Consider the following 25242-nt stretch of genomic DNA (forward strand, 5'->3'; position numbering starts at 1 on the left):
CACGTTTTCAGTATTATCAATGGTTTTGCACTGCCACTGAAAGCGGAGCACAAACAGTTCCTTATGAAAGTTCTGATTCCCATGCATACTGCAAAGGGATTAGCTTTGTTTCACGCACAGGTAAGCTCTCACCTATTTTTAAGAGTAGTGCTTTTCTTTGTATTTGCATTTGAAGCTAATGAAAGTTTGAAGCTGTTTGTTATATTGTCAACGTTTTGAGGTATTTGTAAACATACTTTTTAAGACCCTGCAGATCTTGTTCGTAAACGTTAATTTTGAGATAATGCTTAGCGTGTATTAAAAGTGAAGGGATGTAACAGTGATTTCAACTCGCATCAGCTGAAGTGGGAAGCTTTTGGTTTGGCCGTCTGTCACACTCCAAGCTTTATTTAATCCCAGGCCTTGCTGTGTTCTCTTCTCGCTTTCTTAATGTCACCTACGTGCTGTGTATCAAGGCACCCCGAGTATGGCTGGGTGCTTATTTCAGATGTGCTTCTTTATTTCTAAAACCTTCCAGTGATTGTGAGAGGGGGAAGGGCACTGGGTAGAAATGGCAGAAACGCATAATAGCTCTCTGGCTCAGCTGGAAATTATGTAGATCCATGACATGCTGTCAGAATGCAGCAGTTATTCATTTGACTTCCATTCTTATGCTTAGCGCGGCCGTTCATCGTCTTATTGGAGGAATGATGTGCATTATAGCCAGACATATGGCACCTGAGCATTGAATACATTTGATGTGAACTTACAAGTAATTCAGCTTGGCTAATTAAAAAATAGCTTTGTTAACTTAGTCCGCCAGCTAATAGAGTTCCTTTATAGACAAAACAAGGAAATGAGTTTCTAATTAAAGCAAAATCATTATGACTATATAGACTACACACAGGATTGAGGGCTCAGTTAAAACTGTATTTGAGAATTAGGAATTAATTAGATCACTTGTCTTTGTGGTTTATTACTGTGCGATAGGCTGCCACGTGAAATAAAGGAACCTATCACATGCCAAGAGTATTCTAGATAGATCAGGGCAGCAAGCTGCCTTTCTTCTGTGATATGTTTAATCACATCCATTGGTACCTGAAAGCATGCTCTAAACTCAGCTGTACTGGATACTGAGAAGCAGCATTTGGTTTGTTGAGCAGGCTACTTGCCTATTCTGTCACAAAGCACTAGAGCTATGTTCCAAAACAGCACTTGGAAATGAGGGAGCAGTCCCATCGCTCTGCTTCTGCAGCACAAGGAGCCTGACCTTAAAAGATGAAGACTTAAAGCTGGCTTAAGTTTGAGCCTCTGTCTTTGAACAGTGGATAAATGGCACAGTAATGCCTTAATGGGAATTTGTGAAGTCTGTGTGCCAGACTGTTTTTTGAATACACACACAAACACAACACACACACACATCTTTATCCTTAGGTGTAGCAGCAGTACATTAAGCTTGTGGTAATGACCTGTTTTAGGATAACAGATTAAAAAAAAAAAAGTAATTCTTGAGTTCAGGTTTGGCAGTGCACATGTAATGCACAGGAATAATGTTGGGTCTGAGTCATATTGTGAGATGAAGCATGCTATGATTCCTCAAAATCAGTCTGGATGGAATTTAGAACTGTAACTGTCATCGCGTGGCTTCTGAACATGGCGGAGCCATGGCTGTTTTGTCACTTAACTGTGTGCTGAGTAACTAAACAGTATGTAAATAAGTGAATATAGAACGTACAGGATCACTCCTCAGGCCCTTGGGCAGCAATCACTGAGGTGGGGGAGAACACAGTGTTTGGGGTTTTATCCTTTCTCATTTTCTTTCTTCGTGCCCAGAAGTGCTCTCATTATAAGCTGTGCTACTTAGTTATGCTGCAGTGTCTAACCAGTGTCTGTTTAAATAATTCTGTGACTTATATTCTAGCTCGCCTATTGTGTTGTACAGTTCCTGGAGAAAGATACAACTTTAACAGAGCCTGTAAGTGTTTTTCAGTTGCATGTTTTTCTGGCTTTAATTTCAACTTGGTATTTCAATGCAGTTCACTGGAATTGCAGAGTAGTGCTATCTGGTGTCTTGATTATGATCCATAGGTGCTTTTAGGAGGGGAAAAAAGAGTAGGAGAAAGTCCTGAGTTTGAAAGTGCAGTTATCTCTTAGTGTGCATCCAAGATGAAATTGAAATAACAGTTTGAGCTGCTGAGATCACATAAATCACCTCATATGAAAACGTGAGTTCCTTCCTGCTAAGAGCTGAAATTTCAGTAATAGTGGTGTGATGGCTCGTGCCTAGCATAAATCAGAAATATTTCAAGGGAATACACTGTCCCAAAATGGAAGTGAGAAAGAGTAACTACACTTTATTTAGACAGAAAGGACGCTGACATTCCAAATGTGACGTTTGTCTTCTTGGTTCCTGGGACAGCTCTTGGCAGCTGCAGGAGAGGTGCTTTGGGCATCAGTGGCTTCTGCCACACTGCATCTCCTGCGGCACACACAGCCTGCCCAGCCCCAAAGGGAATGGCAGTGCTTCCTGCAGGCAGTCTGGCTGTGCCCATACAGAGTGCAGGCACTGCTGCAGCTCCTGGGGAAACAGAGCGGCACTGCAACAGTTTGGTCAATGGAAATTCTCCCATTAAGGAGATGTTGGAAATTTAAATACTTTGGCTATTAATGTAAACTTACAGTAAAATTGCCTTTATAAAGGAAGAGTAAAAGTTAATATATGGTAGTAAGTGAAGATGTAAGAAACGTGAAGTGCTCGAAATGTAAATGTCAGAACTCAATAGAGCAACTGATAACAGAAATAGCATACGGATTTCTGTTTGGCTGTAGGTGAAGTAGTATTTTAAGAAGTCCATCAGAAGGCTTCATGAGTACCTCCCTGTTATTTTTCTGGCAGGAATTGTCTCTTGGGGTCAATGCAGAGGACGTGTTCCGAGCTCATGTAGCTATGGTAGTCTGCCTTAGGTTGGTCTTGATGTTTGCAGAGCTGACAGGAGCTCATTACCTAACCCTGCTGAGTGCCACAGCCTTTACATGGATGGAATTTCCTTTCATGAGAATCAGGCTGAATGTGCAGCCCTTGTACAGAAGTTGTCTAGCAGGTGCCTGCTGGTGTAAGTCAGCTTTATAGGAACCTTGTAGCCCTGGGAGGAATGTTAACCGTGTGTATTTTGTGCTGTGAGAACAGTACGACTTCAGATCTACATCTGTGCAGTTCTTGAAAAAAAGGCTTTGAACTTCCATGTGCATGTATCAGCTTCTCAGTGTAAGAGCGTGGTCAAGCTGGAAACTCAAACTCTAGAGAGCAAGCAGGAGGCTTGCACTTTCTAGTAGGAACATTGCTGCTTTGTCAAGTTGAGAACGTGAGTCCATGTAGTGAAGTCTATTCAGCACTGATTGCCCACTGCTGGAAACGGGACTGTTGAGCTGACCGGCTCTGTGCCTCCAATATCAGTACATTCTTGCTCCAGGTTACTGAGATGTATGTTAGGTACATCTTCCACAGAGAAGCTACTAGAACCTATCTGAAATTCTTTTGGCTTTCTGGTGTTGTCTGGGGGAAGGGAAGGTGCTGGCAGACTGTCCATGTTCCGACTTGTTCTTTAAAAATATAAAGTATGAAGTCCTCATTTGCTGAGTTTCACCTGAAGTGACAGCCAGTCTTCTAGTTTGCGTATCCCAGGATAAAATTTGGTGAGCACCTAACATGTTAACTTACTGTCAGCATGTCACCTGTGACAGTGCACACAGCTGTGAACCAAACAGGGAAGATTGGAGCAAAAAAACATGGGAAAATTGCAATATGGAAGGCATTCACGTGGTAGGCTAACTTCTACAGTTGGGTACGATCTGTTAGGTGCTGCTATACCATAAAAGCTGAGGTCTTTCCTCAGAATGAAATTTCACAGTGCTTGAAGGTTCTGTGTGTAAGGTGCAGTTTGGGCTTTCTACAGGCAGTGTCAGGTCTGCAGGTTGGCGCTGGTCCTGCTGTCTGTTCTGGGGAATGGCTGCTGCTCTTTTTGGTGGTGGTGGTTTCCCTCCTCTCCTGCCCCTCTTAGGGGCTGTGCTTTCCAATTACATTTCCCAAGGGGTTTTTCCAGTCTTACATGAGATGTATTTCAGTGTCTACACTGGAAACCATTCTCTTTGTAAGTTCTCATCATTTCTAGTTTCCAGCCTTTGACACTTCAAATCACAGAAGAAAAAAGAGTGTGGTGGAGGCCAGGCCTCCTCTGTTTGCCATTTGTGCCGTCTGTGCACTGCTTTCTCTTGGCTTGCAAACCCCCCCGGGTGCAGTGCTGTGCGGTGTATGGGTCACGAGGGAACAAGGAGAAGTACTGCAAACTGCCCACGGGGAAATGAGCTTCGTTTTGGGATGCTTTGATGATATCAACGTGCTACCAGTTAGTGTACATAGTGCGGTGGGAGTGGATAACCAAAGCAAGATAAATATTTAAATGAGCAAAGTATTTATTTTCATGCAATTGCTTTTAGCCTTATTCAGCTTTTATTGATGTGCTGGAGAGGGAGAAACTGCCTTGTTTTAATTCTCCTCCATCTTATCAAATATGTAACAGAAACGTGCTCTGGTTTAACTTGTGTTTCTCATACAGGTAATCAGAGGACTGCTCAAATTTTGGCCCAAAACTTGCAGTCAGAAAGAGGTTGGTTTTGTCTTCTCTCTTCTTCTTGTCTGCTGTGCTGCAAACTGCAGCAAGGCAGGGTTGTGCTCTGCATCTCTGCTGCGCTTCTCAAGAGATCTTGCAACAAACTTGCAGCTCTTGAAACTTTATAAAGAGTGCTCATCTTTGTCGTGCTACTCAGTGCAGTTTTTTGGCATGCCAGTTGTCACTGTGGTTGTCACTTGCGATGTTAAAACTGTGCTAGAGGTTCGTTCTAATTAAGATACTGTGTAGAGAAAAAGTTTTAGAGGTGAGAAGCACTGTGGTGTGGTCACACAATGTTGGAGGCAGTCATCTGTACCACAGCCCAGACACAGCCACTGAGATGCTGAATAGAACTCTGGTGAAGCGTGCGTACATCTTTTCCACAGGATGAAAACAACTCTTACTGGTCTGGGGAAATTGTTTTTTTCTGGCTGGCTTTTCTTCTCTGTAATCCAAATGAGCACAGTCAGGAGTTGGACTTATACCCCCCAGCTCACCTCTGTGGCTGCCTGACACTGCAGCCCTTCAGAGCTGCTGTCCGTTCAGTTGTTTGGCATTGAATTTTTCCACGCCTGCTGTCCTGCTGGCTCTTGGTTAAAACTATTAACTGCTGGCCGTGGAGCAGCTAGTCTGCAGATCTCAAAGGTAACCTCTGCAGATCTCAAAGGTAACCTCTGCAGATAACGTGGAAGTAAAATGTTGCAGCTTTTTTTTTTAAACTGTAAAGAAAAACTTCCTGCAGAAGCAGCTCATGTAGGTGCCAGAGCAGTCACACCACGGAAGAGCCCGAGGCTCTGTAATGACATGCACTGCTCTGTGCACGTTCTCATGTTTAAGCCACATTTTGTTTCTGTTCACAGTGTCAATATAAAACGTTCTCATACTTGCTGATGTATCTCTTTTATACAACAGGTAATGTTTTTAGGTGAAATTGAAGAAATCTTAGATGTAATAGAGCCGACACAATTCAAAAAAATAGAAGAGCCTTTATTTAAGCAAATTTCCAAGTGTGTGTCAAGTTCACATTTTCAGGTAAAAAAAAATCACAAAACAAAAACCCATCAAAAATCACCCGCAGTAATTTGTTTTCTGGTTGCTGACTCCTAACCTTTGCATTTCAGGTTGCAGAAAGAGCTTTGTACTTTTGGAATAATGAATATATTCTTAGTCTGATTGAGGAGAACATTGATAAAATTCTACCAATTATGTTTGGTAGTTTATACAAGATCTCCAAAGAACACTGGAACCCGTAAGTAACGTTTAACTACCTGCGGTACCAGGAGCGCGTTGCATTAAGCCTGCTATTTCCAGTTGAGATCATAACCTTGTAAATACGTCTTTATTTTAACGTAGATGAAATCTGCTGAAATGGACATCATTTTCAGCAATATCGTGCTTTCATTGTTCTGCATTATGATGGAAAACTGGAATTTACTCAAAAAATGAGGGAACTGGATGGCAGTTGTGATGTTCTAATGACGTTTGATCTTAGGTGCTGGTTATTTAATTTCCTTAGTTGTTTTTTCCTATGTTGGCAAGACAAAGTAATGACACTGAAATATTTTTTAAAGTGCCAAATTTGGCTGTGCTCAGCACCTGAAACTGAGTCAGTGAACATAGAAAGTTTTTACAGGCAGAAACCCAGGTAGGCAGGAGCCTTCTGCAGTCTGAGCAGATCAGACACCTGTTAAGGGCCCATAGAGACTGAAGTTACTCTGAATGTCTCCAGGTGGTGCAAACCTACCAGCTGAGCCTGAGTGTAACCACAGGAGACCTGATTCTTGGAGCCTTAGTATTGCCTGCGGGCCTCAGCAAATCCAAATGGTGTCCCTCTTCCTCCAGCTGCAGACAGAAGGTGCTCTTTACTTTAGGAAGGGCACAGAAGACACAAGTTAATTGTATACTTGGAAAAGCAGGAAGTTCAGGAAGCAAGTACAGCCCTGTGGTTTTAATCTGATTTGAAAGACAAAGAAGCTTATTTATATCCATCTACCTGTCTAGTGTGGTCTTAATTATTCACTTAGGATGAGGCTTTTCCTCTCAGAAAACCAATAACCTAAGTAGGCTTTTGTCTTCAAACCACGAGACAGCCAGCGTTCAGTGCGTGGACAAGCCAGGGCCACTCTGCATTTTGGGTCAGTGTGAGGCCTCCAGTCAGCAGGAGAGAGATCTCAAAGGTGCCACAGTGAACGGAGTGCACTGAAAAGGCAAACGTGGTCCTTTGGTTACTTCCTTAAATTATTCTTTTCCTCATTTTTCAAGCTGGTGAGAGCATGGCACCCCTGCTCTATGGCCTTACACACCTTACTGCTGTGTGAAGGTCTCCAGTAGCGAGGGGAACAAGGGGGAGACAGCTTACCTTACAGCTTACCTTTTCTGATTAGTGATAAGCTGAAAGATAGGCACCTTGTTCATGTTTACTGCAATTTCTGCAGGTGTGTGTGTAATAATTCAGAGTGGGCTGAAAGGAGATAAACATTATTAAGATAACTTTATGACATGAGAGTATCTTCACAAATAGAGTCAAAAAGGAAAATAATCTGTGGCTGTCAAGATTTGCAGTTTACCTTAGACACAGCAGTACTGCTTGAGCTATTCCCTTTCTTGAATTAACTGCCAAATTTGTGCCTATCACCAGAAGTTTTATCCTTTAGGACTCTCCTATTTCAATTGCTCAAATACTTAAAAATCCTTGCTAGAATTCAGTTTATTAAATACTAACATAACTGCATGGCTTTACAGTACCATCACAGTACCAAAAGTTATATCTTGTATGTGTTGACTGGAGTTGGGAGTTTAAAGTTAAATATTCATTTGTTTGTGGAGGGACTACAGTACAAGATTTTCTTTCAAAAACTGGACTTTACAGTAGCACCTTAAATGCAAAGTTTAGGGTCCAAAAAGGAAACCAAACAGTTGCTTACTGAAGTTTGTGTTAATTCTAACGGTTGTGCTCCTTCTGTTTTAGAACCATCGTGGCACTGGTATACAACGTGCTGAAAACACTGATGGAAATGAACGGCAAGCTTTTTGATGAGCTTACCAGCTCATATAAAGCAGAAAGGCAAAGGTAATGGGTTTGTTTGTTTGTCCAAATGGCTGGTGATGTTGAGTCCGTACCTAGCTGAAATCTAGCACTTAACTGCTGTGGCTGCAGGGTCTGTAGAAGCACACAGTGGATACTGCTGCTGTGGTGGCACTGCAGCAGGAGGCACCTGGTGGGGGGAGAAGTGGGCTCAGGTGCTACAGGGGCCGCCTGGTGCTGGCTCTGCTTTAAGGGCTGTTGGCTGGAGAAAGAAGCTTGGCTGGAAAATACCTCACTGCTCAAACGCCTCTGTTATCCCCCCAACCAGCCAGCAGTGCTGCTGGAGCTGCGCTAGCTGGATGTGCACGCTAAGGCTCCTTTAGCAGCTGTGCTTCCCCTGGCCCATAGTGCTCAGCATCTTTCCTTTTTCCGAACCGCAGTCATCTCTGCAAAAGCGCACTGCAGCAATCATCTGACAGACTCCTGTCAGGGCACAGTCACTGTCTTACTGCTCATCTTCACTAACTTGCATGCTTACCTTTTAATAGAGGAAATGGGATGCCTCTGAAGATAGCTTTGGAGAAAAAACCTTAACTTAAGCTGCGGATTGCTACGTGTAGACCACAGTTGTTTGGGTACCTGCTCTTTTAAAGACGGATCTGAAACTGATACTTCACTCTTTTCCACAGAGAGAAAAAGAAAGAATTGGAACGTGAAGAGCTGTGGAGAAAGCTAGAGGAGCTAAAGCTGAAGAAGGCTATAGCAGAGAAGCAGAACAGCACTCACAATGTGCTCAATGCACACGATACAAGTGCCAAATAAAAGAAATGACAGCCTCCACTCGACAAACATACTTTTTTGTACCCTTTTGAAATACGTAAAAATTTGCAAAATAAACCTCATCAGTACAGTAGGAACAGCCAACTTTTCTCTGGCTAAGTGTAAATGAAAAGATTTGAATTTAAATACAGCATTTAAGTGATGTCAGTACCACAGCATATTGTAAATTTGTCTATCGATATCCTGTCACTTCCAGCGTTTCATAGAACTGAATTATCATCCTTAATGAGTGAAATAATTACGGGAGTGGTGAGAATTATGACTTGAATTTTTGATTGTGTTGCACATAGGTGGTATAGTTTGCTATGTACATTTTTTCCTTGTTTTATATGTGCTTTTCACATCGCTGCATACCTTGGTGAAGATGATAGAGAAGGCTTCTAGCGGTGCTGTATTTTCTCAAATAAAACCACGGTCCGTTCCCAGTAGCGTGAGACACGCAGTGTGTGTCCCTCAGCGCTGGAAGGGGCTCTCAGATGGTCTTGAATTCCTGACTGAATTCACATTTAGATTTTTGTATAAGGTCACTTAGTGTGAGACATATAGGAAGAGAGGGTCAGCTTGAACAGGGCAGGATGGCCTACATGCTTGCTTACATGCAGTGAGTACCTCTACACTCTTCTCACTGCCTCCTGGTCCTGGCCATACTCAACATTTGCTCCTGCTCAGCCCACAGAGGGCTGCAGAATAGCACAGTTCTCCTGGAGACTGCCCATCCATTGTGGCCATTTCTGCATTACTTTTAGCACCTTGGGGATGGAAGAGCAGTACCAAAAGAGGTATATTTTTCCTTTCAGAAAGGAGGAAAGGCTGTCAGTAACTAGTTCCTTGTTTTATTTAAAGAAAATGCAGTCCACTTCTTGAAAGTGGAAAGTTGACTATGGAAGTCTTGTCTGTCACCTGATCAAGTATTTTTCACATCTTTTATCAGAGTACCATTCCAATCTCCTAAATTGCAGTTGTGTGGAAAACTTTTGTAATGAAAGATCTTTGGGGAATTGAGCAGCATTCAATAAAGTCTTTATGTTTGTATTTAGTGCTGTAATCACATCTTTGTGCTCATGAAGACCAGAGGGTTAGAGCAGCTCTTACCAACAACCCTTAACCTGTAGCACTCTTGGCAATATCAAGGCACTTAAAATGTGGCTTCTAAACCTGAGCAAGTGCCTCGATTTTGCTCTGGAAATCACCTGAAAGTTACTATACTTCCTTAGAAGGAAAAAAAAAATTGGAAGTACACTTACCACTCCATTAACAAGCCATTAGCAGAGGATGGAAGCAGCAAAATATGATGTGGTATGCTTCCTTCCTTGCAACAAACCTTTCAGAGCAAACACACAGCACTGAGTGGTGCACAGCTGCCTTGTAGACAGCACAGCTCCGAGTTGTTAGGCATCTGACCAGCAAGGGACTTATAAGGAAGAAAAGGACTCCACCACCCCAGCATGGCTCGTTAGTGCACATTCTCTTTATAACAGAGAATCACATTTAAGCAGCAGGCTGATGAAAGGCTTCTTTAATACCTTAGCAAAGACTGCAAGAAACAGGGAGGAGCAGCAGCCTAAGTCTATCTCTGAAACTATCAAGTTGCTTGACTTAGACTGATCAGAAATACATAAATAAAATCTACTTATTTAGTAAACTTCAACATCTTGCATTAATATTCCCATCTGGATGACCTCCTGTAAAACTCCAGCTGCATCTGAGAGCAGGCAGTTTCAGAGAAGGATATGACAGCTCACTCCAATATTTTATTTTTATTATTTTTTTAATATTCAAGTCAATACACTTTAAATGAAAAATGATGTAGTAGAATTCCAGTGTATTTTGTTTTAACATTCTTTGGAGAGGGGAGGCCGGACTGTTTTGTTGTTTGGGTTCTACCTTCCACTAAGTGTGGTCAAAGAAATAATTGCATTCTGGTAGCAGATGCAGGTTCAGAGTTCAGGCAGCATTTCACACCCCCTGTTCTGAGAAGCATTCAAAACAGTTCATTTTTTTTTGTTTGTTTTTAAAGAATCTAACTGCTACATTAGTGACATCTCCCCCCCCACATACCGAGGTAAACTTGTTAAATCTGGACTAGAAAAGCATGAGTTTGTTAGAGCTGTCCTAGCATTCCTAGAGTTAAGCTCTTCTCAGGAGTTCAGATGTCAGTTCATGAGGCTGTTCCTCCAGCAGTGTTTTTCCTGAAGAAAACATACCTGTTTGCTGTATTGCCAGTGGAAGCTTATTCCAGTTGTGCTGTCCCTTCTGTTGCAGATACTTACGGGGCAGTTTTAGTCTCAGCTTATATGGTTCATTACTTGACTTCTTCTCTTCAGATGTCTCTTTCGGATTTTGATCATCCACTTAACACTCAGCTTAGCAAAGTCTGCAGCCTTAAACAGAGCCAAAAAGATACCGCAGAGAAGGGCGATCGTGTTCCAAGGATTTGCTGTGATTATCTGAAAGAGATTGAAAATATTATTCTCATCTGACTCCGTATATATTCTACCTGTACAGTAAGAAGCATTTCAATGCATCTATCAGAAGAGTTCGGCAGCACACGCCTTCACACTGCAAAGAAGGGCTGAGGCCCCGTGCCACACCTGTACCTTGTTCTGGGCTTTGTCCCATTCCTTTTGTGAGAAAGGAAGCACACGTGCCAGGAGCTGCCTGTACTGCCTGCTAGATTCCTTCTGACTTTCAGGGTTGTTTAACTTTTTAGATACTGTTAAATTAGCAATTTACTACATTGCTTAAAGATGTAAAAAAACAAGCAGTCATACAGAAGAGGCTCTTCCATTAAGACCAAACAAAGCCAGAACTACTGGAAAGCTTTAACAAGACGCACTGTAATGATAAACTACATTCTGACTGCAGCAACTGCTTCTCTAGTACTACAGCAAGTATCTCAGTTTCTGTTTTTAACTATGTTTGGCTTAGGAGTAGTTAATTATATTTACAGTTTGCAATTCTTCTTGTACCCCTAGGAATGATGGTGACTTCTAGGACCTCAAGATGAAGCGAGCAGATTTAGGTTTAGGCAGCAACAAAGTAACACAGCTTTCAGATTTGCTGTGGGGTACCAGACCCTGACAGCACAAAGGCAATGGCTCTGGGTCACATGCTGAGCCACAAGGTTTGCAACCTGGCTGCCCCTATTACAGATCTGCCCAAACACAGCACCACAGGCTGCTGTAGCATCAGCAATAGGAAATAAACACCACCCTTCACCGCAGCACAGGGCGCTCCTGGCTGGAAGGAGGCGGGGCATCCTATGTATGATGGTGGCCCATCATACAGACCACAGCGTGGTTTCTCTGAGCTACATGCACCTCAGCTGCAAAGGTGATGCTGTGTCACTGAGCCAGGAAAAGACATCGGTTGGTCTTGAGCCCCAGTGGCTATTTGTTACTGAAGGTACAAAAATAACAACCAAACCCCGCAGAGCAAGATTTCAAAACTAACTTCACTCTTCCTGTTCCCTCAGTTCACACAGAAGCTCTGAGGCACACACACACACAAATACACACCACGAGCGTGTGAGGCAAGAAAATAAGATGCAAGGCTGTTTACTTACATCTTGAACAGTCTGTATAAAAGGATCTTTCCATTCAAACACCACAAAAAACAGCTGGTCACTTCTCAGCTTAGTCCTCCGGTCAATGTAGTTAACCACACTAGTCTGGGGAGGGAGAAAAGAAAAAGGTGAAGAAGGAGCAGATGACTTTCTTCAGTCGTACAATCCAGCCTTCAGTGCATCAGAAAAGGCTTATAAGGTGAAAAGAGCAGGCTGTTCAGCCTTCCTCCACCTGGAACGTCAGGCTTTCAGAATACAGAACATCAGTTTCCTCCATCTGTTTCACGATCACTTCCTATTTCTCACCTAATTAAACACTGTACCATTTCAGACTGGCAGCCAAGGCTTCTGTGACATATAGCAGTGCTTCACTGTTCCTACTTGATGCCCCAGTGCTTGCTGACACAGCACAACAGAGCTACAACCACAGCACACGCTGCAGCAGCACAGCTCTTAGCCATATATACCAGCACGGGAAGTCTCACTCCATTACCCGTGGTGTCAGTGATCACTTTTGTCCCCTTGTGCTTACAGGTCCATATTCTCTTTAAAAATCAAAGTGGCAAAACAGAAGCAGGGCCTGACTGCTTTATTCATTTATTCCTGTCTGCAGGAGGGCAGAAGGAGGTGTGGTAACATTCAAGAAGGAGTGAGAGATAGCAGATGAAAGCCTTCACCTGGAGCACGGCCGCACAAGCAGCTTACTGAAAGCACTCTGCTGCAGCAGTGGCCAGTTTCAGCCCACTGCACGCCTCACTACCTGCTTTGGAAATGCCCCTATCCATCACCTTTGTCAAAATAAAGTTTTTCCCCCTTCAAAGTGCAGAGAGTTCATTTACCAAAATCATTTATTGGGGCCAGTAGAGCATTTGGCAAGCTGTCATTCATGAGTGCTGACTTACTTTTATTTACCACAGAACTACACGATGGTGGCAGGAATAGGCTGGGAGGCTGGGTGTTTTTTTTTTTAAAAAAGAACCAGGTGTGGAACAAGCTGGATACCAGAAACTGCAGAATGAAAGGGAAAGCAGCCTACACACTGCTGATCAAACCCTACCTCCCAGTACTGCCCTTTGGCTGAGCTGCTGTTTGAAATGATCACTGCCTGGTGCAGAGCTGTGTGACACCTCCCAGCAGCTGTGACACACGTACTGCTCAGGGTACCAGAGAGATGTTGCAGCCACACAGAACTGACTGCTAAAGAGTGACAACTGGGAAAGCATGAAGACACCAGACCTCAGAAAAACATCCATCTTGTCTATATGTCCACATACAGACACCTGAGCCCAGAAGGAGCAATATGGGGAACCACATGCAGCAGCAGTAAGTTTGCTGTAAGCCTCCTGTCCCTGGAGGACAGCACAAAGCACACAGGAGCCAGGCACCAGCTGCACTGCAGTGATGGGAGGACTTGGCCCTTCTCCAGACCTCAGAGGAAAGGTTACACCTTGGTGTGTCCACAAAGCAGCACTTGTGATCTTCCTAGAGAAGTTAATTCTGTACTCGAGGTAATGAATCAGTACAGTTACTTCATTCCAGGAGCTACAGGTATAAGAATGGATTCAGCAGACACTGGATGGGGAACGACCTCCTACCTCTCCACCACGGCTTAGTTTCTTTATAAATACCTTCAGCTTTCTATCAGTCTCCTCCCAGGGAGGCACCCCTGATGTTATGCTGTGAGCAAACAGAAGCAGGAAGCAGAGCACTGTATGCACCCATTCCAAGCACTTGGAATCTTAACAGCCTTATGTTTTCTAGTCAAACCTCTTTGCTGCACGTTCACCCAATGCTTCTGTAGCTCATTTACTTATTGCAGCATACAATACTTCAGCTACACTCATTCAGGAAAACTGCACAATGGGAAACCAGGTCACAAAGCTGACTAAAAGCAATGGGAAAGGCAGAAAAGACCAAGTAATGTCTACTGCATTACTCAGCAGACTGACTGGCTATGCTATTTGACCCAGTATTCGTATCCAGCTTTCTGGTGTGCTGCCTCCCTGTTTTACATCTGACAGGCCAGTGAACTTCCTTATTCCATTTGAGCAGAAACTGTACTGTCAAACAGCAAGTGCAATTAGCCTGAACTAATTCAACCTCTGCTGTATTATTAATAGGTAACTGAAACATGAAATTCACATTTGTACCAATTCGTATTTCCTTTTTTTTTATTTTTTTAACAAACCAAACAGCCCACACAGATGATTGGGAAATCCATAACTGCCAGACTAAATGGATGCTCGTGGTAACAAACAGCTCATCTTTGATTCTGGGTCAGTCTTTTCTACTTTGAGATGCTTTAGATGTGGACACACAGCAAAGTCTTAAAAAAAAGTCCAACCCTACATAAATACCACAGCTGGCAAGTGAAACAGAGCTCCAGATGACAAAGGACTGACAACTGTAGTCAGTGCTTATACGACAGCAGCTGACTGGGATATCCTTTCCTCAGACTAAGGCCCACACCACAGGACTTCAGGATTCTCCCACTCCCCTGCAGCAGAGCTGAAGGTCACCAGCCCACAGTCACAGCTTGTCCCTTAAGGCCTCTCCCATCAATAGGCACAAGTGAAATGGCTCAGAACACACTTCTGTCTGTCAGTGTGAACAGTCAAACTTATTTCATTTCTAGCTAAGTTTGCGTCTTCCAATTGCATATTTTCTTCTATCTTGAGATATTTCAAGAAGTTACTCCGTATTTCTAAGGGTAATTAGCAGATAAAAATCCCAATCCCAAACAAAAAGCAGATATGAGAGTGCTATAATCAATACTCAGCTTACATTTATTTCTTCATTTTAACATCAGCCCTTGTAGTAACCTAAACAGTACCTCTTTCCATTATTATTATTTAGATAATTCCTTTGGAAATCTCTACCTTGAACTAAAGTAGCTCTGTCCCTTCAGACCCACACGTTGGATACAGGTGTCACTTATGACAATGACCAAGGCCTTCTCATCTCTCTGTTAGGAGATGCTTTTCCTGAGATGTGTCTCCATACCAACAGCAGAGCACATCTACAATTCCACAGAATTTCTCCAACTGAAAGAACTCTAACTGTAGAGACGGTTCAGATGACCAACTGCTCAGCAGCAAGGGGTAGAACAGATACCATTAAACAAAAGCCAGTCTCCTGGCATTTCACTCAAAACCAACCAACGCACCCACCCCTTCCTCCAGCTCAGACTGCCACCTGCTCCATGCTGCTCTGTTGGCCAATTTTGACTAAAGCCCCCTACTCTTTGAGAGCAACCAGGTTTTAAATCACGTAATGCCCTAACATCTTCATGGATTTTTTTCTTTGCTTGCTTACCTCCTGTTTGAATTCCACAGTCTCTCTGCCATCCTCTTCCTTTGTTTTCACCAAGGACATCTTGACCCAAGTTCGAAAGCCTCCAGAAAACTTCCAGCTGGAGTATGAACTTTCACAGTCCTTCATGAATTCTGCTTTTTCTGGACTAAAGGAGAAAGAACATTACTTTGCTGACCAAACTCAGAGCAGTGCTTGGACACTGCAGCAGCTGAATGCCAGGCCCAAGCTCTCTAATGCGTTTAAAATTTCTTTGAAATATCAACTGCTGTAATTCAGCATATTTAATACACTGTTAGCAGGAAAGTTTTGATTAACATTAGCACTTACACTCTGTTCTTAATGGCAGAAGACTTACCTGCTGCCTTGCTCCCCCTGCAGGCTGTGCTGCTTTATGGGGGAGCTTTGTTCTGCTCATGTGTCACCACTGGAAGACAGAGGAAGAGAGCCAGGACCCCAGCTAACAACTCACCACAATGCTAAGAAGCAAGTGATGGAAGGAATAGCCTCAGGCCAAGGCTTCACACCGTTTCTGAGGAGCAAATGAGCTGGTTGCAATGGAGACAACATGCCTTGCAATTCACATTTAGTGTAGTCCTATTAATTCATGAACAACATAAGGGCTCCTATCCGCTATACAGCCATTTTCCCAATACACAACCACAGATATTTGCAGCCCTGGAGTAATAGGATTGGTTTATATCTTTTTATAAGATATACTGTGACTTTCTGATATCTTAAGTCTTCCAATATCCCTCACCCTGCAAGCAGTAACAAGGTAGCTCTAGGGTAGAATCCTGTCTCTATTAAATGCACAGGACACACTGAATCAACCCTTCCATTCACTTGGAGCTTCTTGGTACAGTGATTTTAGCCACTTTCATGTCCTCTCCATGAAATAAGCCTGTCTCTCCCTACAGCTGCTTTTCCACAAGGTTTCATCTGAAATGAACAGGTAAACCACTGTTATGAGTCACAAAACATTAAAATAGACTGCAAATTCTTACTGAAGATAGATTTAAGGTTTAGAGCTATGCCATGGTATGCTGGTTCTTGAGACAAGGGAAGAGAAAAACGTTTCTGACCCAGAGTAAATCCACCTTCTGAGGTAAAGGGAAAGAGCATACTTCTGTTCATATGGCAGAGGAAGCTCATGTCTAGGTCTACTAGAAGGTGAAGCTACTTTGGTCTTCCAGGAGAAAGATGCAAAGAAATCAAGACTGATCTGGAAGATCTGTCACATACCAACACTGGGTGGATTTACACTTTTTCCAACTTTTCTCTCAGTTTTCAGAACTGGGGCTCCTTTTTTTTTTTTCCTATAAAGAATGATGATTTGTCCACGTGGCAGCACATGCACAGGCTGGTAAGATTACCATGCTGGCGGCTGCTCTGTACTACACTGACTGCTCAGGCTGAATAGATCAGCATGCACATGATAGCACAGCATGGCACAGCCTAGCAAAGTCACTGCTTTCAGCTCAGAGCTTCAGGTGGAGGGCTCAAACTCAGAAAGGAGAAGCATTTCCAGAAAGAAAAAACAATACTCTGCTAACTGTCAAGGTACTCCAGAGTGCTTCAGCCATTTAGGACATCTTCATCTCTCTGTAACATAAACTGCAGTACAGCTCTTCAATCCCATAGTGAAGATGTGGGCAAAGCACGAGAGGAAAGGCCAATGCCTGACTGCTCCTTGCCATGCCAACCAGTGACAAACTACTTCTTCCCCTCTCAGTATTTGGGTACAGCAGCATATTGGGGACAGACAGCCAGGAAGAGCGTGGTGTTTTGCCACTCAGAGAAACATACATACTTAGCACTCTGCCAGCCTGTCACCAACGCATGACTCAGTACAGCATCCCAGAAAGGCTTTCCAAACCAACATGGAAAATTGAGGCAGGAAGTTATGACTTAGAGTTGAACATTACAGCCACAATTTACATGGTAAGCAGGCAGCAACTTTGTATAGTATACTTTGCCTTCAATGGTAATTGTAGGCTTGAAAAAGAAAGATGGACATCTTAAGAGAAGCTGTGGAGAAGTGATCTGAAAAGGCATCTCCTTGTGTGCACCAATAATCCACACCAGTGCCACAGAGTCAGGAACAAAATAAAGGAGGGAGGACAGAGCAGGGACGCAGAAGCTCTGCACGAGTAATAGCAGAGGGCAAATAATGCCTGAGTTCCCCTCTGCTGGGGAACTGGAAACTCTCCAACATTACATGGGACGTAACACAAGGTCAGATGCCATGGTATTAAAGCCTTGACCCTTCTTCGTTACCATTTATTCCTCTGCACACAGCAATCCAGAGAAGTGAACACGAAGCTCTGTTTAGACCCTTAAATAATCTCTGCCTTGTTCTGACTGGTATTCGTCATCTTACGTAAGTTATTGTACATGCTAAAATAACAATGGTTTCAACAGCAATATGTTCAGAGGATTTGCTACTTAAACCCATGTATTACACTAATGATAGTTCAGGAAAGGAACTTGCATACTTAGCTACACATTTTTTGTAACATCGCAAGGGTTTCATTATTTCATTTTCGCTGATTAATGCTGTACACACAGCAGCTGCCACTGTCTTAAAGAAGAAAGAAAAACACAGAAGAAGAAAATCCACTGGCAGTATTACTCCAACTCACAGTCTGACAACAGCACACAATTCAGCAGTGTTCTGTGAAAGCCAAAACAAAGCTAGCGCACACTGCCAGTTTAATACAAGCTGGTGATCCAATTTTAACATGAGAGCTACAGAAAATAAAACCCTTGACAGAAACAACTGGACCTTACTTGAGTCCTCACCACTCAACAAATTCTTAAAGCATAAGAGCCTAGAAGCCATTTTTAGTATTCTTACAGCTTGCAGCAGCCTTCACTGGTTATTGATATATAAAGCAAAAATGAGCTGCACGTAATAAACCTACAGTGAAGTTGTGGTGGAGATACAGCTGGACTCTTTTCATCAGTTTTAAGGAGGATGGTGTTCAGATTATGACTTATGATGAAACATCCTAATGTTACAGCAGTCTGACTGTCCAATCCAACCTAAGCTGCTTGCAGCCATACTAAAAACTAATTAAAAAAAAACAACCAACAACCTGTAATTACGATATCTGAAGAGTTGCAGCATGCATCTCAGCATCTTCAGGAATGCTACAACCCTTACGTTCATTGCTGGACACAGTGCTAAGAACATGCTCTTGTAAGCCATGAGTTAGACATATGGACAGGAAAAGTAATTAACAGCCAAATACTGGTCAGTATTTGAAGTTTCTTTAGAGAGTGCATGGAAGGACAAAGTTACATTGTCAGTACACAACAGTTTCTAAGGATATCAGTCCAGACTTCCCCATCAGCTAAATTTAGCATCAGCTGAGGAACCAGAAGCCACTTCTATTTTCTCTCCTGCTAGAAGCTGAATAGAACGAGCAGATCCCACAAATGCAAGATGTTCCACTTGCAGTTCATAGTCAGGAGAAAAGATCTGTTTGCAGCCTGTCCTGAACCTGTCCTGTTTGTGCCCTGGGATACCAAGAGAGCAATACGCAATACTGAGGAAGACAAAGACATACAGTTGGTACTAAGCTCTGGAGAATGCTCTAAGAGAGACAGTATCAAAACATCTTGCACACAACTGGTTCTCTATTTCAACTGCATAATTGGATCATTTACCAGCACGCTTAAAGGCCTATGTGCCTTTGCCAATTCCACCATTACCTGGGTTAGTTCGAAACCAGCCTTGACCTACATTTCTATTACATGCTACGAACAGGCACAAAGATGCACCTTCATACAGACCTCATTTCCTACCTTTTTGCTTTGCTTCAAACATAACTCAGGCTCAGTCTTCACTCTCCCAGCAGAGACAAGGCAGCTTCTTTAGGAACAGAGCATCATTTCCCTTTCTCTTCAGGAATCAGTTCTGCCATCTAACCCGTCTGATCTGGGAAACCTGGAGGCAGGATGTTGCAATCCCCAGTTTCTTCAGGCAGCTTACAGATGTTTCTTACTGATTCATCCACTCTGGCTCAAATACGGCCTTCAAGCTAGGACCCTGGCAATACCATTTAGTGTTGTTTTTCACATCTAACCCACCTCTGCACAACATATGATACAAACATTTCAGAAAGCAGTATGTAGACTTGCTTGCAGGAGGAGATACTTCAAATACTGCTAGCTTAACCAGGACACACATGCTTTAACTGGGAAACAAACAGCTCTTTAGAATGGCTTATCTGCAAACTGATACAATGAGAACAGAAAGGTAGCCTCCAGAACTTAAGTTCGCACAGGCCAATTTGCGTCTTGGTAACTTAGCTTGTTCTGCACAGATATAGCAACCAGACACCACACAACCACCCCTTCTGATCTTCACCCACTGGGGATGGTCTCAGACACTCACTCATGTCTTGAAGTACAGAAATAGCTGTGCATTTTGCTGGAATCAGTCCCACCTTTCCTGCCACTGACTGTAGTACAAGCCACAAAACTGAGAAAATCCAACACAGAAGGAGCCAGTAGTACCTCCAGCATCGCTACTCTCAGTTGGTATTTTCTGACTCTAAAACATCAGTGCCCAAAATATCAATGCCCAAAGTACCTGGGACATTTGCATCTTTGCGTCTTTGTGCAGTTCTAGGAAGTACCTGATAACTTCAACTTAATATCTGTCTCCTTCATTGAAATAGAAATGCTTTCCAAAAAGCAAATTCATATAACTGGTCTTCAGCCACCCAGAGACACTGGGAGTGAACTCTTTCAGTCTTTGCTCCTCTTTTGAAAATACACCCGTATGATCATGCCCAAGCCTCCAGAAGTGCTTCAGTACAATAATAGGTTATTTTTCTTCCTCTCTATTACCTTATTACTCTCTACACAGGCGCTTTACCACGTCTGACCATTAACGAAGTTAAGTCTCCTTATTAGGTATCACTGTACCTAATGGCTTTTGACTAGCTTGTCATCTGGATCACAGAGAGAAAAACAGAACTTGTATTTAAATTAAAAGCTAAAATTAAGCTTCTCACGAGGAGGGAAAAAGCTTGGGGCTTTCAAGAAAGTTCAAGCAAGGATTAATTCCACTCCTATTAAAATAATCAAAAGGCTGATCAGTCACTTCAATGGTACTGACATAAATCAACTAAAGCATTTTTAAAATCCCCATCTATAACAGTTCAATGCCATCACAGGCTCACCCCTCCACATACCTGTTGACGAACTCTTGGAAAGAAGAAAACAGAAGGTAGTCAATGGCACTAAAATCTTGGTCTGTTCCATTTAAGTGAAACTGTAAAAACACCAGCTCCTTCTTCTTCACGTCACGAGGGCCTTGAACAACCAAAGCATACTTCTATAAGCAGACAGAGAGACAGTGAGAGTAGGAGAGGAGGAATCCTCATTTCCTGTTCATGAATTTGCCACCTGTCACTGATACTCTGCAGAAATCTAATAGAGAATGAGGTTCTCCTGGCCTCTAGTAAGTAGACATTCTGTTAAGACATCCAAAAAGAATGCCTGCCAACCAAATGAGAATTCCACCTTTTGGTTGAAAAATGAATTCTCTAAATCAATTCAGAGCGTTGCTAAGAGATCCGCACTAGTTCCATCATTCTGCACCACTCCCATCAATCTGCACTACTTCCATCACTGCCACTCGGGCTCACGTGCAATTACCAGCTAAGGCTCTGCAGCCTGCATTCTGCAGAAGGACAATCAAGACAGCTTAGGGCATTACAGTCTGGGAACTTTCAGCTCTTGACATGAATCAATTTTCGTTTGGAGTCTGATGTAGAAAACATTATGCTTGCCTTTGAGAAAAAGGCACAGTTTCATAGCCCTCAAGCAAGCTGCAAAGGAGGAAGTGAAGAAAAAAAAAAAAGACAGCCAGCTAGCAGGCAGAATACTGCTTAACGTGCAGGAATTACAATGGACAGCAAGTTGTTGCTTGCAAAAATGACTGCCATTTCAAACATGGCGCTACATGGTTCAGGTCTGCCTCGATGCCTCTCCATTCAATTGGAGGACTGCAAGCTCCCAAACAAATTTACCACACAGCATAAAATACAGGTTCTTAGTTTATTAAAACATGCGGAGCAAAAAAATAGAGGAAGAAATGAAAGACGTTAAATATTTAGACTTGGCACATTATTTTAAAACATACTGGGAGCTTCTTCCCAGACAGAACTGATGACTAGACAGAAGAAAAACACGACGATGAAAAAAAGCTGACCAAAGAGGTAACTAAACTCCTTGTTCATGTCTAGTTTTCTTAGGAACAATCTGCAATAACTTCAGATTAGACACAAATGACCCCACTTCATACTTCATTTTCTGAACGTTTTTTTTGTACAGAAGCCAGACTCCCTGCATTTTTAAGGGGAATTTAGATTGGCATTTAATGTACTATCTTATCTTACTGGCACACAGAGCTTCAATACAATAAAATGCTCAGCTGCCTAACTAAGAATTTGCCAACTGTGACAAAAATAATGAAATTGTTACTGCTTTCAACATTAGATTTACTGTATCAAGGAGCGTGCTTGCACTTAGGAGATGAATTAAGTGAGTTTCACTTGCAAAGCAAGACTTCTGTTCCGTTCAGGTTTGCATGTTACACAGAGCCACGTGACAGCTGATCATCCATAACATACATACAAACTGATTGGGGTATTCTACATTTCTGAAAATATAAATAGATGGTTTGGAGGGAAAAAAAAAAACCCAACCAACTCAATAGAAAAAAACACAACCCTAGAAGCAAGGATATTTTGCAGTATTTTGTAAATATAAAACTAAAAAATACAGAATATATACAAACTCTCAATTACCCCTCGTACAAGCAGAACTCCCCCACAGCCCACTGAATAAGCTTTATTCTGTTGTATTATTACCATAGTTTGATTAGTAAAAGGATCTGTGTAGTTGATACTCTGTGTGGTGCACTCAATGTCTCCCGGCTGACCTGGATTTATCAGAGGCAGAATGTGATCATAGTAATGATGCTTGCAGCTGAGCAGCCGAGCCTTTCCTGGGTAAAAGGCAATACCTGTTTCAGGAGAGAGAACATTGAAGAGAGCTGACATTCATAGATTTTCACTCTGGAATTTAATCCCACAGGACACTGAGCTGTCCTGCCAAGATCCAGCAGCACAATCAAATTAAATCACGCGCTTGAGTATTTTTTTAAGAGCAGGACAGCAGTGTCAGCTGCACTCATCAGGGCAGAAGTCCTGCAATGCACTGAAGAAAATCCAGGTTTGTTTTGAATTACTACAAATCAAAGCTCACAGAAGGTACTAAGCTTCTCTCATCCCCCTTAGCAAGCAGCTAAGGAATCAGTCCTTCTGACCCCAGATGAGAGGAAAGTACAAAGTAAGCTAGGAGATCACTGAAGTTAAATGGGACACAAAGTGCTCCAGAACGTATGCACTCAGATGTTATGATTTAACACATGATATTTTAACTGGAAAAAGCGTATGTACTACATATGAGAGATTATGCTAATCTCATAAAAGTGAAAAGATGCTCTTCAGAACATCTGGTATCTTCTATTCATAAAATACAACGCTGTGATAACCAATCCCTTACTACTTTTATCACTTAGGTAGGCAAGCTACTACTTCACCTGTATGTGAATTCATGTACTTGTATACACCATAAATTTGTGGCTCCAGACCAACAGCAAGCTTCAGGCTTGAGGCTTCATACCTCAAATACCTCAGCTGTAGAAACCCAGCGAAGTACCAAGGCTCCAAACCAAACATCTTGTTATGCCACATTCAGTACTGGAAACAAACTTGCCTGAAGCCAATCAAGGCCAACTACAAGAAGAAGTATGACTTATGAGTTGTGCGATTAATTCATACAACTGAGATGACCTGTCCACCAAAATACAAGATGTATTTTGAAGAATAAGAATAGCCAGAACACATCAGTGTAAAAAACGTTTTACTCCTTCCTTCAGTGCCCCATGCATTCAACTTGCCATCTTGTTACCTTAACAGCAACAAAAGCAACACTGATGAACACTGATGCACTGATTAGCAAAAGGCTACATTAATTCTACAAAAATCTGTAAGAGTAAGACAACAACATGAAACACCTTACAACTACAATTACTGGAACTGTGATATTTAAGATGTGGTAACAAACAGAACAGACTTCAAACAGAAGTGTTATTTTTACGCTGGAAACTAACAGAAGGCTCCCAATGCTGTTTGAGCTACATTTGCTACCACAGCTCTATTTACAAATAGCTACCGGGCAATTTTAAAAAGCGATTATAGAACTCACTATCCAAAAATGCTTCTGTGGAGTAATCCCTCCTGCAAACTGCAATACAGTTCTCTGATGGCACATTACATTTTTTTGCCAACACTGTTCTCTGCAGTCATACCACATTGTCGTTGGCTTCTGATGCACCTCCAAGTGGTTAAAAAAAAATGCAGAACAGAAGTAGGAAGTGGCACCACTTCTGGGTTTGTTGGGTTATTTTTTTTGGTTGGTTGTTTTTTGTTGTTATTATTATTGTTTTATGGGTTGTTTGGAAAACTCCTCTTTACTGTCAGCAGCACCTCACTGTCCAGTGCAAGAGTGAGATCCAGGAACAGATCCTACGTGCTCCATTGCCCCATTAATGCTGTCTGGGGAGCAGTTCCATGAGAAATTACCTTCTTTCCTTAACAGGGCCCATTCTAGAGTGTGCAAACACTTCCTGGCTATCAAATGCTGCCCTTTATTAGCTACCAGTCTTACCAGGTGCATCATACAAGGACACTTCCTTGTACGAGACAGACATCACAGGGTGCTTGAGCTTCTCTCTGAAGTCACTGATGGTTTGGTAGACAAGGAACACAGCTACAGCCATAAGTAGCAGATAAATGAACAGGAGAATTACTGAGAACACATTCTTTAGGCAGGTCTTGCTGAAACGCAAGGATGGGGCACCGGTACCCAGTTCGCTATCTGGAACCAAACAGAACATGAATTAGAACTCTGAAACACAGATTTTGGGGCAGAATTTACATAGTGTTTGTTTAAAGATCAATCACTTGAGAAGAAAGTAAACCTTAAGCTCAGTTTGATTTAAAACAAACAAACAAACAAACAACCTATTGCTGTCTTTAATGATCAGTGAGACAGCTGCTTCCTCCTCAAGCATGAGGCAGAGTTTTTGGACAGCTGTGCCTTTTTTAAATGTTGAACTTGGCATTCACCTAAGGACAAGGCAGGAAACAGCAGTTATTTTCAAGAAGGCCAATCTGGAAACAAAGTTCAAAGTTCACACGAAAAGGTCTCTCAGTGCTCCGTCCTTCCTCCTGGAACAAACAACCCATTTCTCCTTGCTTCCAGTCTGATCTGATTCTGACCACCTTCAGTATATGCGTCCGCAGGGAGATTTAATATTCTAATAATGCTCTTACATAGCTAACTGCATGGCACCTCCACCATGGCAAAGGCCACTGTGAATTTGTGACCCTCTATTTTCTGGTTTGTAATTGGTAACTCCTGGCACATATTCCGTAAAGTTTCACAAAAGAAGGCTCTTTCCAATTACACCTAAGAAAAAAACAGACCCGATTCCTTCCTTCTTGCCTTCAAAGCTTATTCTCTGAAGATCTTCACACTAGTCTCACTTACACATCCAGAGCTACACAAACAGTGCTTACTCCATACCCCTTTGCATTCTCAACTACTTTTGGCAGTACTTGTAAGTAAAAAAAATGATGTACTGAAGTTACACGTTCATATTTTGATTGTGAGCAATATAAAGCTGAACCTGCAAAATAAACATCAAAACTAAACGCATGGAAGAAGATAAATAGGCATATTTTAAACTGACTTTTCCGTGT

General features: G+C 42.4%; 2 protein-coding genes across 4 annotated transcripts in view; one reads left to right on the plus strand and one right to left on the minus strand.

The window, feature by feature from the left end:
- The window catches only part of PPP2R5A (protein phosphatase 2 regulatory subunit B'alpha), a 39431-nt gene extending 29884 nt beyond the window's left edge, over positions 1-9547 (plus strand). Inside the window, exons 7-13 of the mRNA XM_048934952.1 lie at positions 12-120; positions 1901-1954; positions 4593-4643; positions 5559-5678; positions 5768-5895; positions 7615-7716; positions 8361-9547. Of these exons, the coding sequence (XP_048790909.1) occupies positions 12-120; positions 1901-1954; positions 4593-4643; positions 5559-5678; positions 5768-5895; positions 7615-7716; positions 8361-8493 (697 nt within the window). The 3' untranslated portion in view covers positions 8494-9547. The remainder of the gene's footprint in view (positions 1-11; positions 121-1900; positions 1955-4592; positions 4644-5558; positions 5679-5767; positions 5896-7614; positions 7717-8360) is intronic.
- A 108-nt stretch (positions 9548-9655) lies between these two features.
- PACC1 (proton activated chloride channel 1) overlaps positions 9656-25242 on the minus strand; it is a 79828-nt gene continuing 64241 nt past the window's right edge. For all 3 annotated transcript variants that reach the window (XM_048934955.1, XM_048934953.1, XM_048934954.1), the window contains 6 exons: positions 24146-24355; positions 22282-22436; positions 20599-20741; positions 15392-15536; positions 12077-12181; positions 9656-10958 (listed from right to left, as the gene is read on the minus strand). In XM_048934955.1, coding sequence (XP_048790912.1) covers positions 10797-10958; positions 12077-12181; positions 15392-15536; positions 20599-20741; positions 22282-22436; positions 24146-24355 — 920 coding nt within the window. In that variant the 3' untranslated portion in view covers positions 9656-10796. The remainder of the gene's footprint in view (positions 10959-12076; positions 12182-15391; positions 15537-20598; positions 20742-22281; positions 22437-24145; positions 24356-25242) is intronic.

The sequence above is a fragment of the Lagopus muta genome, chromosome 2 (assembly GCF_023343835.1).
Source record: "Lagopus muta isolate bLagMut1 chromosome 2, bLagMut1 primary, whole genome shotgun sequence".
Classification (NCBI taxonomy): domain Eukaryota; kingdom Metazoa; phylum Chordata; class Aves; order Galliformes; family Phasianidae; genus Lagopus; species Lagopus muta.